The sequence below is a fragment of the Lactuca sativa genome, chromosome 5 (genome assembly GCF_002870075.4).
Source record: "Lactuca sativa cultivar Salinas chromosome 5, Lsat_Salinas_v11, whole genome shotgun sequence".
NCBI lineage: Eukaryota > Viridiplantae > Streptophyta > Magnoliopsida > Asterales > Asteraceae > Lactuca > Lactuca sativa.
In genome coordinates, this window is record NC_056627.2 from 55,603,409 (window position 1) to 55,617,464 (window position 14,056).

The 14,056-nt window shown below is 41.0% G+C and overlaps 1 protein-coding gene across 1 annotated transcript; it reads left to right on the top strand.

Annotated features, from left to right (window-relative positions):
- Positions 1 to 3,024: 3,024 nt before the first annotated feature.
- LOC111915631 (uncharacterized) lies at positions 3,025 to 7,303 on the top strand. The gene is made up of 6 exons (XM_023911269.2): positions 3,025 to 3,561; positions 4,525 to 4,625; positions 5,412 to 5,509; positions 5,604 to 5,806; positions 5,873 to 5,926; positions 7,070 to 7,303. The coding sequence occupies exons 1-5, from the start codon at positions 3,126 to 3,128 to the stop codon at positions 5,920 to 5,922; spliced, it is 888 nt and encodes a 295-aa protein (XP_023767037.1). The 5' UTR covers positions 3,025 to 3,125; the 3' UTR covers positions 5,923 to 5,926; positions 7,070 to 7,303.
- The last annotated feature ends 6,753 nt before the right edge of the window (positions 7,304 to 14,056 follow it).

Here is a 14,056-nt window from a genome sequence, read left to right on the forward strand (position 1 = left end):
CCATCATGCAACTCAAAAACATATATAACAGGCACATAAGGCATCCTCCCTAGAACCTTAGTCCTAATCTAGCATGCTGTTCTACTAACTGATAATCATAACATAAACTTGTATGGGTATTTTGGGGTACTTACTTGAGCTTGGCTGATTGCATGCACCACACCCTTTTCTCTTATCAAAGTTCTTTTCCTTTTCTAAAACTGTTTCATTTCTCAAAACTCTTTTACAAAATTGGCTTTTCATTTTGAAAATTTCTATACCAATTCCTTAGTTTGAGTTCAGACACACCCGAGAGTATGTTTGAATCCCTCAAACCAAGGCTCTGATACAAACTTGTAACGTCCCAAAAATCACGACTGAAAATTTTCTTTAAACATTACTAAAACCATATTTATAAAAGCCATGTCATAATTCATAACATACATTCAGAGTATTAATTCAAAACATATTCTCATTATCAGAGTAAAACATCCCAGGCTGTCTAATTAATGGTGTGTGCCATGCGATCACTCCAAGCTCTTCCCTCCGCTACCGGAAGTACCTGAAACCAAAACTGAAAACCGTAAACACGAAGCTTAGTGAGTTCCCCAACCTACCACATACCCTGCACAAACACATAGCACATATTGGGCCACACCCGCTATTTCGGGCCTCGCCCTCTACCTCGGGCCTTGCCCGCTAAAACGGCCCCGCCGCTCCAGGCCCTGCCTGGCTTCGAGCCCCGCTCAGATACATATCTGTTTCTTTTAGGCCCCGCCTATCTCTGGGCCCCGCCCGCTAACCACATAATACAAAATAGCATATAACACACAACTAAACATACCCTACTGTATTCTTGTCCTAAGGCCTCGCCTGTCTTGGGCCTCGCCCCTATCCTGTTACTAGTGAGTCATGGAACCCCGTCCAAGCTCCTACTGTAAGTGAGATACAAGCCCCCGCCCACACTCACTCCATACCTATCTCGGGCCTCGCCCCTGCTCTGCTACTAATGAGATATGGAACACCGTCCATACTCTGCTACTGGTGAGATACGGGACCTCGCCCACACTCACCTCCCTACCAGTCAGATACATGCATCACACAGACAACAAGTATACTCTATCATGCAAACCACTGCTTGGGACCCGCCCGACATTGGACCTTGGTCCTGAATATCATAATAACAAACAGTGCCCAGGGCTAACCCCCGTGTCTTCCTACTCATAACTACATGGGCCGACATTGTGGCCGTAGACCCATTCACACAAAGGGAAACTCACATGCACTACTGAACTTTGCTGGTAACCCTCTGGCTGCCGTCCGACAATTCTCTGAACCGCTGCTTCACTAGCTCCCCGAGCTACCAATATCAATATATATATATATATATATATATATATATATATATATATATATATATATATATATATATATATATCACTTAAATCCAAACTGAACCTAGAAGCCAACTAAGTCCACTCTTGACAAGGTCAAAGTCCTGGTCAAAGTAAACCTTCCTGATTGACTCTACTCGTCGAGTCAACCCGTTGACTCGTCGAGTCCTTATACTCAGAAACTCTCACAATACGCCTCAACTCGCCGAGTCACCCCGTCGACTCGTCAAGTTCAACAATCTCCGAGTCCCATCCTGTCCAACTCACTGAGTCACCACTCAACTCACCGATCTAAGTCTTAACTAGGAAAGGTTGAGGTTCTGAGATCCAACTCGTTGAGTCCAAGAACAGACTCGCCGAGTCCACGACAATCTTCAACAGACTCGCCGAGTTGTACTTCCAACTCATCGAGTTCCTGCCTATCTTCTTACAACTCGCCGAGTCCACCCATGTGACTCGCCGAGTAGCTTCAGGTCTTAATCCATACAGTGGCTTTTCGAGCCATGCAAGGGCTCTAAACTGTAGATCCACTCTTCTAAGGCACATCCTTCACGTAAAGTTGCAAACTTTACGTGAAACCAAGGAGCTATAGGCTTAAAACACTCTAGGGCTAGGGTTTGAGGCAAGCATGCTTCACCAACACACCAAAGACTGATACTTTATGGGTTTCTGGGCCAAGACAACCCTAGATCCGAAGTTCTCTTTGCTCACAAAGGCACAATACACAAATTGGCCTTGGAAATGGCCCAAAATGATAAAATCTAACTAGGAAAGGGAATCTAAATGAATAACTGCCAAGGTATGAGCTCCATACCTTCCAATGATCTGAAATAGCACACCAACTCAGAACCCACTGCCACTTCTTGAATCACCCAAGGTTCCTTTCTTCTTTTTTGCTTCTAAGCACCCAAATGGCAAGGAAAGCTTGAGAGTAATACAATGGAGGCTTAGGGTTTCGAGGGAATGTAAAGGGAGCGATGGAGGCTGGGGTGAAGGCCTGAAATGATGCTTAAATAGGGCACCAAGCTCGGAAATTAGGGTTTTCCAACCCAGACTTGACTCGCCGAGTCAGTCCCTCCGACTCGCCAAGTCGGTCACTTAAATCCCGACAAGGAACCCGCTCCAACTCGTCGAGTTCACCTATGGACTCGACGAGTTGACCCCTTTGACTTAGGGTTTTCCTTTCCTTTCTTGGTCTTTTTGATTCCGAGTGTTACATAGTGTCTATAAGTGATGGTAGGGATAGTGGTGACATGTAGGTGATGGTGGTGGTGGGTGAGTGGTGATGGAAGAAGGGTATTTTTAATCGTGGTGGTAGGGATAATGGTGGTATGTGGGTGGTGGAAGAAGGGTATTTTCATCCTTGTTAAATATTTAACAGCCCTCTGTTAAGGTTGTTAGATGGGAGGACCACTGTTAAGGCTGTTAGATGGGAGGACTACTAATGATACGGAAAGATCTCTATAGGGACCAATGGTTTTATTATTCTGATACTAGGACCTAAACTGTTATTCTGAGCAAACCACATGGACCAAGAGTGTAATTTACTCTATATCAATCAACGGTTCTCAACGCAGTCAAAATTTTGACTTTTTGCTACGTGACAGCTTAATTCGTACGGCACCATACTTCATAACGTGCATACCACTACACTCGATTCTTCCTTTCTCACTCCCCTGTTCCTCCTTCATCTTCACCATATTCAATCGCATCAAAACAACCAGCAAACCTCTTACGATTCACGCATTCGCCATGGATTTCTGGCAAAAGGCTCGCACCTTCGCTGAAGACGCTGCCAAGAGATCACAGGAGTTAACCAAAGAAGCCGCGAAACGATCACAAGAGTTAACAAAAGAAGCCGCGAAGCGATCACAGGAATTCACCATTGGATCATCGAAGCTCTCTGACATCGTCCTGGAGGCGTCGAAACGGTCTAAGGAGATCGCTGCTGAGGCATCGAAGAAGGTTGATTTCGTTAAGGTCGAAGCGTTGAAACGTGCAGATCAGATCAAGTCTCAGATTCCTTCCACTTCTGCCGCGATCTCGCAACTCGTTGTCGATTCTTCTGCGACAGCGCAGCCTGGGGGCACTTCCCCTGCGGATCTCGAGAAGTTTGGAATTACGGAAGAGCTGCGAGAGTTTGTGAAGGAAATCACTATAAATACGTTTCGAGACTTCCCGCTAGAAGGTAAGTAAAGCAGTTAATAAGGTACGCCTGCATCAGTTATTAGTTAAAAGCATGCGTATTGTATGAAATACATATAAGAATGAAGTTAGTTATAGGTTTTGGAGAATGCTTAGTACATGATTTGAGAACCTTCATGACTTCCGATTCTATCACGGTGTGCATTGTTTCCCCTCTAGGGTTTTTGAGCCTTTTTAGTGCCTCGTAGGGATGCATCACGATTAATAGTATATACACTGTATGGCGAGTTGTAATGGTGTTGTCAAAATTAGTAATGTCTTTCAGTTGTGATATATTTCTTTTAACAGTATCAAATGGTGAAGTTCAGCTCTGGTGTACTGAGAAGTACGAAATTTATGATGTGGTATACCTTCCAGAAGACGTGGGTAATCCACAAAACTGTCCCAGTGTAGATATTATGCAACTATAGGAATCACAGCAAATCAACTCTAGTTAATAAAGCCATTAATAATGTTGCCATGTCTGCACGTATTTCTATGTTGTTGGGAGTTACAGAATTCCTCAGATGAAGAAGTGTGTTACAGACATATATGTGATCCAGTTGTTCAGTCTAGAAGAGGTTGGATGTTCCAACATTTGGTTTCATTGAATTTACAGGGATCAAACTGGTACGCCTTAGATAATATGTCAGAACTGACAAGAACATGGTGCACCTAAAAATAGTAGTGGAATATGTGTTGGTTTAGCTAATTATAGTGATTTCATTCCTATATGCCTCTACCTCTCGAGTATAAAAATGCACCAAAGTTGTTGATCTTGTCAAATGGTAGGTAGCAAATGTTGTAGAAATTTGGAACTGAATTATACAAATTAGCAGAAGTGTGCTTATATAGACATGTTACGGATTTATGATATTTTTCATGCTTATGTATATTTCAAAACCTGTTCAAAGTTCTAATTTGTTTGATGGTTATAATTGGAGTAGTTTATGTTTATGATGTGCAGATGACTCACAAATATCTGATATTCCTACGATCTCAAATGTTCGGCAGGATCTTACAAAGTGGCAAGAAATACATGCTAAACTTGTTCTCTCATCTGTAAAGGTAACTTCCTAAATCCTTTTGATAGCAGAGAATAACATCATTTTTTTTTTTTAAAACCTTTTACATACTGAAATTCCCTACCAGATACCCCTGTTGCTTATTTTATCATATTTTGTTATCGTAAGGCATAGATTGTTCGTTTCCATGTCCACCTATTCACTCCATTATTTTGAAACAAGATAGCAATCAACTTTATGTGATCTGCGTGTCATTGTCTTAATAGTAATATTGCCAAAACAAGTTTAAAAAGTTTGCTTTTAGAATCTTGCAATTAGGTGTAAGAAAAATGGCTAAAGTATGACATTTTGTTTAGAACTCGCATGAAATAGATCATTTAGGTGCTGTTTGTTTTTAAAAAAAAACCACTTCAGACAACTTATTGCTGCGTCGCGCAGCACTTGGCCCTTCGCAGCTGTTTGTTTTTCAGAAGACTTCTGACTTAAAAACTGCTGCGTGGCGCAACACTAAACCAACTGCTTCAAACCTCTTCACGCCTTAGTTTTAACTTACTGCAGCAGTCTGCAGACATTAAAAAACAAACACACTTTTTATTAAATGTTGCAGCCGTTTGTTGCACCTCTTCTGCTACAGAGGATTGCAGAGGTGGTCCGCAGACTTCAAGCATTTTCTCTTCGGAAAAACAAACAGCACCTTAGTGTTCTTCTGGTGTGCAGTAGAATAACTGAAAATAGAGAACACCGACCTCGTGAAAAGGAGTTTTCAAAAAGTAACAAATTGTGACTTTGTTTATTTATTTAAATTATTGATTATTTATTGGCATTGCAGGAAATTTCAAAGTTGAGGTATGATTTGTGTCCACGGGTGATGAAAGAACGGAAATTCTGGAGGATATATTTTCTGCTAGTAAATACCCATTTAACTCCGTAAGTTACTTTCCACTCTACTTTAGTACAACTTGTACTGTGTAATAAAATGGTTGTTATCTGAGTTTTGAATTTTGATATGATATGAGTAAAGTTATGAAAAGCGACACATAGAAGAAGAGGAGAAGAAAAAGTGTGGTGAAAAGGTGAAGGAGGATGATGCTGCAACTGAAAGTGTTTCTTCTAAAACAGAAGAAGCAGAAAAACAGAAGACTAAAACCGCAACCTCAAAGACAGCTGACCAGGACTTGGATGTCTTTCTCTTGGGTGATCTTGGTGATAGTGATGATGGGCAAGGTATGTTGTCTTAACCATTTTTATTCTTCTTTTTATTTGCTGATGCCTTATTTTTTGTATTTTCAGACGACAAAAATGATGATGGGTTAGACGATGATGATTTTGACAAACTATGATCTGGTAAGGATGATGTAAAGGGTTCCGCTTTTCATCTTTTTTTTTCTTAATATTATTAGATTCTAGCATAATGTTGCCAAGTAAATTAAAGTTAGGGGGGTTAGTTTGTAAAATGCTTATTTTTTGGAATTCATGGATTCTCAATGAGAATGATGTTGGAGATTCTGTTCCATGGCGTGTTTGGTTGCCAAATGGATGGAAGTCTTTTCATGTGATTCCTTCAAATTCCTAAGGTTGGGTTGAAGGAATCCAGTTCCATTCTTTTATACGTATTCCATTCCATGGTGTGTTTGGTTGCCAAATAGACAGAATTTGTTTTAATCATATTCCTTCAAATTCCATTCCGTAGTGTGTGGAATTCCATTCTTCTTTTGACCGATTCCATTCCTTCCAAAAACATTATGCTAACCAAACACCTACTAAGGGAATTGGATTCTGAAAGAATTGTAACCTGTCACACATTTGGTTTGGTTTGGTTTGGTTTGGTTTGTTTGAAATGGAAGGAAATTCACTAATAAAACTCGAATGAAGTTTGAATTTTCACTTAGGGAAATCTCCAATAAAGTCCCAATATATTGGGTCTGTTTACGGTTTATTCTCATCTTTTATTTTTTGAACAAAAAAGTTCTGAATATTTTGCCCAAATTAATGAAATAGTCCTTAATTTATTTTCAACAGAAAATGACAAAGTATCATATAAAGTTAGATAATTGGGGCTTTTCTGTTCAAAAAATAAATGTTAGGATTAAACCGACCTGAAATATTGGGACATTATCAAAGATTTCCCTTTCACTTATAATTAGAATTTTATATTATTTGTTTCAATGCATATGTAATAATTGTATTTTGGTCTTTCAATAAAAAAAAGAAAGAATGAAATTGAATTCATTGTTGAAATCCATCAAACAAGGAAAAAGATGCCATCCAATTGGCAACCAAACACACCATGGAATGGAATCTCAAATTCCAATCCCGCAGGAATCCACAAACCACAGTCCAAACACACCACTAATTTGATAGTAGATTATCATCGTTATTGCCAAAATTTATAAATCCATTTCGGATTGAAAATGGACTTTTGATTTTGAATGATTGACCTACTAATTTTTAAAAATCCAAATTGACTTGAAAACATTATTGTTGCAGAAGGAAAGAGGGTTGGGTGAATGAAGCCAAAGACAGATTTGTATTCCTGGTGATTTGTTTTGTTTAGGATGTTATGTTATTATCAAGTTGGGTCTTTTTTATTTTTTATTTTTTGTATTTTTTTGTATTTTTTTTTGTGTTTTTCATAACCTTCATTGATGTTCATATAACGGACGCTTTCAATTTCTTCAAATATTTTATGCAAAAAAGAATAGGAATTTAAGCACTTGCTCACACATGGTACACAAAGACGATGTTAGTTTATTGGTCAGATATTTAATTACTTCTACTGTAATGTTATTTTACAGGTCAGACACCAAAATATTTTCAAAACAATTAATATTTCAAAACCTTATAGGATGTAGCTCGTATGTCAAAACATAATTATCACATAACCAAAAGGCAGACTAAGTCGTGAAATATCCAAACTCTCAAGAGTCTCTAAAGACATCACTTCAGACACACGTCAAAGTTGGTGAGATACAAATGAGTTGATTCATGATAAACTCTTTATAAATTTAAATTCTCAAATAAACACATTGCATTTAATTATCATTTACCAACGTGTCACATGCGCTAACCTAGAGTAAAGACACCTTGATAATTCTTGATAGTCTTTGTAAAAAAAAAGTAGTCTTCTGAATCGGACAACAGAACTCAGGGTCGGCCTAGACATAAGGCGACCAGGGCATCAAAAATCTAAGGGGCATCAGTTTAGGCCCATTGTTTGTATAGCTTATGGTTTGAATCGGTAAATCAGTATCACTTTAGGTCTTAAATGCTAAGAAATTAGGAACTGAATGAATTAGTGGAATAGTAAATAGGTCTGACAATCGTGTCGTGTTCGGGTTGGCGGGTCAAAATATATCAACCCAAACACGACCCATTTAAATATATAGGTCACGGGTTGGTGGATTTGGAACATAAACCCATATATGACCCGCCAACCCATTTATTTATACGAGTTCACAGGTTGACGGGTTCGTGGGTCAGATTTAGGTTCATGGGTCAGATATCATATATAAAATTGACAATTAAACATGAATAAATTCTTGATGGTTTATGCAATCGTATCCGAATTTTAGACATTTAAGTCTTAAATATCCAAATGAAAATTAATAACATTAATAAAAACATGTTACAGACTTAGCATTACAGGTTACGACTTACGATTGTAGGCTATCCACTACGAGTCAAAATGTCAAAACAGTCAAATGATCTATGAATCAATGGTATATATTATATAATACTTATTAAATATTAATACTTGATACATAAATACATTTAAAAATAAAATATTTTTTTATTAAGAATATAAACGGGTTGGCGGGTCAATCCGTTTATTTTTTGAGAAACTCATATATGATCCGTTTAATAAACGGGTTGGCGGGTTGAAAAACTCAACCCAAACTCATTTATTTCGTATCGTGTCGCGGGTCGTGTCGAGAATTGTCAGCTCTAACGGTAAAGAAGGAAAACGAAAAAAAAAAGGGGGGGGGGGGGGGGGGGGGGGATTAGCCGGAAAATGAGGAGTCATGATGGAAAATACGAAGATTTAATTTCGATTTTGCAACACGATCATCCATAATCCAATTGGTCTACAACATGTTATCACCGATCCTCTCTGGTCTCACAGATCAATAGTCGAACTCCTTCACTCTCAATTTCTCTGATTCTATTATTTAAAGCTCTAACAACAATAACCACTAACAGAACTTTACACAAATATAGTTGAAGTTCATAAAACTTGATTGTGAAACAAAATTTATGTATTACTCTAATCATTTTATCCTGTTACACACTTATTGGATGATTTTATTGAAGATTATATTTTGTTGCAGACCATTTATATTTGCCAATTCTTACTCTTTTATCAGTTTTGGATATTTGTTTGGATCATTGATATACTTCACTCCCTTCCAAAGTTAGATATATGCTTAGACTTTTTTGGTCAAATGATTTGTTTTATGATTATACCGATTTAAAGGGAATGAAGGTTGCTTAACCACATAACTTTCTTTTAGGCTGTCTACTACATTTTCCAAAGTTGTTCATATGTTCTATCAATATTTCAACTTCAAGAATATATTTTTCAAACATGGGAAAGGGATCTTCATGTCTTGTCGTCATTAGTAAGATTTCATTTTCCTTTTTTACTTGTTAAATTAGTTATTTAAGCACATGTCATTCAATAAGATCATAAATTTTGTTATCATATTGTTATTAATATTTTGTTAAGAGTATCTAAAGAAAAAGATGTAACTACATGTACCATATATATATATATATATATATATATATATATATATATATATATATATATATATATATATATATATATATATATATATATATATATATATATTAAACTTGGCCTCCAACATGAATAGTGAACTGGTGAACAGTTTGGCAAAAATGGTCCCTTGATTATAGAATTTTGGTATAGGGGTATTTTGTGGAAAATATTCTATTTTGTGTCCACGTGTTGTTCATCGTGCCTGGTTTCACTTCCATCTTTATCTCTTATCTGAACTGCATTATTTATGTTCGTATAGTATCGTAGATATTCAGTACCGATCAAATTTGAGAATCATCTGATCGGAACCTCCTAAAACTCTAGAATTTCTTCAAATATCATCTCCACAAAACCCGTCGCACCCTCCCGTTCATCCCATTTAATCTCAGTTTGACCATTTTTTACCATTCATCTTCTACAGAATAAAACCGTTCAACCCTAAAAGCACAATCCACCAGCTACTGAAGCGAAGTTTGATAGAAAGTGGTCACTCGGTTCCGACACAGTGGAGATAAGTGTACGAAGTTGCCTGGACAAACTGCCGGGAATTGAGAGATGAACGAAGAGACTGAGGATTGCAGAAGCGGACTCGAACTCGGACGGTGGTTACGCTTCCAATCTTTAGTAACACAGTTCAGGTATATTGATTTATGGTTTGTCTCCTTTTTCCCTCTTCTACTTCTTCTCTATTGATGGCGTTGTTTGATTTGGCCCGCTGTGTTTATTTGTTTTGTTAGGGTATCGATTTGTCTTCGTCTTCTACTTTACTTTGCAGTTCCTATTCTAAAGCGAGTCGATTGCGCAGAACGAAGAGGAACACGGTATGTAACGTCCCAAAATTTAAGACTAAAAATTTCTTTTAATAAAACATTACTTTAAGAAAATTCATCATTTCAAAACATAAACAGAGTATTAGTTTCCAAAGTACATGTTCGTTATCAGAGTAAACATTCCCAGGCTGTCTAAACAATGGTGTGTGCCATGCGATCACCCCGAGCTCTTCCTTCCGCTACCGGAAGTACCTGAAACCAAAACTGAAAACCATAAGCACGAAGCTTAGTGAGTTCCCCACCCTACCACATACCAAGCATAACCACATACTGCACATACTGGGCCACGCCCGCTATCCTGGGCCTCGCCCCTACCTCGGGCCTCGCCCACTACAACGGCCCCGCCGCTCCAGGCCCCGCCTGGCTTCGAGCCCCGCTCGGATACAGATCTGTTTCACTTAGGCCTCGCCTGTCACAGGGCCTCGCCCACTAACATATAATAGCACATAAACATATCACATCACATCACATAAGCTAAGCGCATACTAACGGATCCTGTCCTAAGGCCTCGCCTATCTCTGGGCCCCGCCCTTGTCCTGCTACTGATGAGTCATGGAACCCCGTCCATACTCCTGCTGATAGTGAGATACGGGCCCAACCCACCCTCACTCCTTCCCTAACTTGGGCATCGCCCCTGCTCTGCTGCTACTGAGATGTGGAACACCATCCACACTCTGCTATTGGTGATATACGGGACCTCGCCCACATTCACCTCCCTACCAGGCACATACAAGTATCACACAGACAACAAGTGTAAACTATCACATAAACCATTCCTTGGGCACCCACCCTCTATCATTGGACCTCATCCCGAATATCATACTAGCATACTGTGCCTAGGGCTAACCCCCGGGTCTTCTACTCATAACTACATGGGCCGACATTGTGGCCGTAGACCCATTCATACAAAGGGAAACTCACCTGCACTGGCTGAACTGGCTGATGAACCCACTAGCTGCTGCCCGACAACTCTCTGAACTCCTACTCCACTCGCTCCCCGAGCTACCAATATTAATGCAACACTGAGTCTAACTGACCCCCGAAAGACAACCAAGTCAACTCTGGTCAAAGTCAAAGTCCTGGTCAAAGTCAACCTCCCAGGTCAACCCTACTCGCCGAGTCACCCTATTGACTCGCCGGGTTCATATGTTCAGAGTCCTTCTATTCGCGACTCGACTCGCCGAGTCAGTCCATGACTCGCCGAGTCTACCGATTACCAAGTCCTGACCTGTCCAACTCACCGAGTCTCCATTCGACTCACTGATTCGAGTCTCAACTCGAAGGGTTTGGGGTTTCGCGACCTGACTCGCCGAGTCCAAGAACAGACTCGCCGAGTCCAAGACAACCTTCAATAGACTCGCCGAGTTGTTCATCCAACTCGCCGAGTTCCTGCCCAACTTCATCTGACTCGACGAGCTGTTCATCCCACTCCTCGAGTTCCTCCTCATCTTCATGCTACTCGCCGAGTCCACTCAAAGGACTCGTCGAGTCCATTCAGATCTCCAAACATGCAGAGGACTTTTGAGTCATGCAGGGACTCCAAACCATAGATCCATACTTCCAAAGCTCAATCCCCACTTAAAATTGCAAACTTTACGTATAACTAAAGAGATCTAGGCTCAAAACATACTAGGGTTTGCTTTAGGGACAAAAGGGCTTCACCAACTACTCATCTCCTGATGCTTTATGACATATTGGACCATCCCAACACTAGATCTGAAGTGGCAACAACATATCTAAGCCCCTAACTCGAATTGGGTCTCAAACAACCATAAAACCCCTAAATCTCATAACAAAAATAGATCTAGATGCAAAGAAGGGAAAATGGCAGCTTAATACCTCCAAGATGAACACAAACTGAAGTAGATCTCAGATCTACACCTCTCCTTTGAAGCAACCTTTTTGATCTTCAAGTTCTTTTCCAAAATTTCCTTCCTCCAAAGCTATTTCTCTCAAATGATGGAAGCTCCCACGAAATCTAAGGTTTACAGGTTCTCTAGGATGATATGGAGGCTGAGGGAGGGACATAACACCCTTTATATAGGATACAACTCCCGGAATTAGGGTTTTCCTCGTACAGACCAGACTCGCCGAGTCTCCTTGGCCGACTCGCCGAGTCGGTCACTTACTCCCCGACCCAGATCCCTCTCGGACTCGCCGAGTCGACCCCTAAACTTAGGGTTTTCTTTCCTTTCTTGGTCTTCAAAACTTTGGGTGTTACAACTCTCCCCCACTTAAACTAAACTTCGTCCTCGAAGTTTGCGATGGCCCACCGCCTGCGATTTTCCTCCAATATCCCACCAATTAATCCAACACTAGATGCCTACCTTCACTGGCCTTCCGCTCGGTCATTCTGACTATCATCAATCCTTGCGGATAATAGCCTCGGGTCGCCCTGACCCTGAACATCCTGGAACACAACTTACTCAACCGACAATCCTTCTGGTACTCACCGAGTACTGCACCGAACCTATAGGGGTTCACCCCTTCTTTCCTTACGCGATTCCCTTGCCTTCCCAAGGCGATGCTCCATAACCAACTATCTCCTCTGTCACTGTGAAGATCCTATCTTCACCAATCCATCACCCCCGGTATTTCCAGTACGGGTCATCACCGTCAGTAACCACTGACACTCCTCTCTGCCAAAACTTGGTGCCGAGCACCCCTCAATTCAACTAACTGAATTCCACCATACACTGCTTACCCACAGTACTACTGACTGAAAATTCTGCTATTCCTTGTCTGCTTTCCGGATGAACTGAGACCACCCTGGTCCCTACCAACCTATCAATGTCTGGATTACCGGCTCCCACCGGTAGCTGACCCAACACCACCACTAGTCGCTCCCAACGACTTTCAAAGAAACTTCGACCACCTAAAACTGCTCAATCTATCCTGCCCTACAGGCACTACAATTTCCCTAGGATCCCTGATCCCCTATCTTGACACTAAGGTCCTTACCAGGTCCCACCTGCGCTGCTAAAACTCACGGGCCTCGCCCACGGGTCTCACCCAACCATACTACTGAGCAACCCTGCTCCCAGGTCTCATCTACACTGCTAATCTCATATGGGCCTCGCCCACGGGTCTCACCCAACTATATCCTGGAGCGGCCTCTCCCAAGGTCTCACCTCTCTAGGGCTATACAGGCAAACTCCCTATCATTCACATCCACTACCCATTCCTGATCCCTATCTGATCACTAGGATATAAGGGCCTCGCCCCAACTCCGCTAACGAAACTACTAAGGAATGCTACAACTTACCTGTAGTCTTACATCACCATCCATTGCTGACTGCTAGTGAATGCTACGGCTACCCCGTAGTCTTACAACACTTCCTCCCACTGACTGCTAATACGAAGGCACCCATGTGCCATTAGCTCTCAAGATCCTCATTCCAACTCCCTCGAGTCCTACGGGTGATCCACAACCTGAATTCCCAACCCGTACTAACCATTACCATCACACGCACTAGCTGATGGGGAGTTTCTCAAACTCCCAACCTTGAAATCCTCAATCTATCAAATGCTGAACTACTTCTTTTCCTTCTCGGAGGTCGCACACTCATTCTGGATCTGCGTGCTCCTACCTTTGCACACTCGGAGGATTCTCCCCCACTTCGATCCTGCTTACCCCTTGTTGCTCAATACTCAAAATAAATCCTTGCTACCATTCCATAATCGGTCTGCTGAGGAACCCAAGCTTACCATAGCTAGGGATCTAACCAATACATTTCTAACACTATACAACTCCGATCTAGCGAGACATACCAAGTCCCTCCCAAGCATGCTACAGTTACTACATCCTATGCAACCTTCTCCAATAGGGCACATCCCCTCACTACCATTCGGATATCCGAG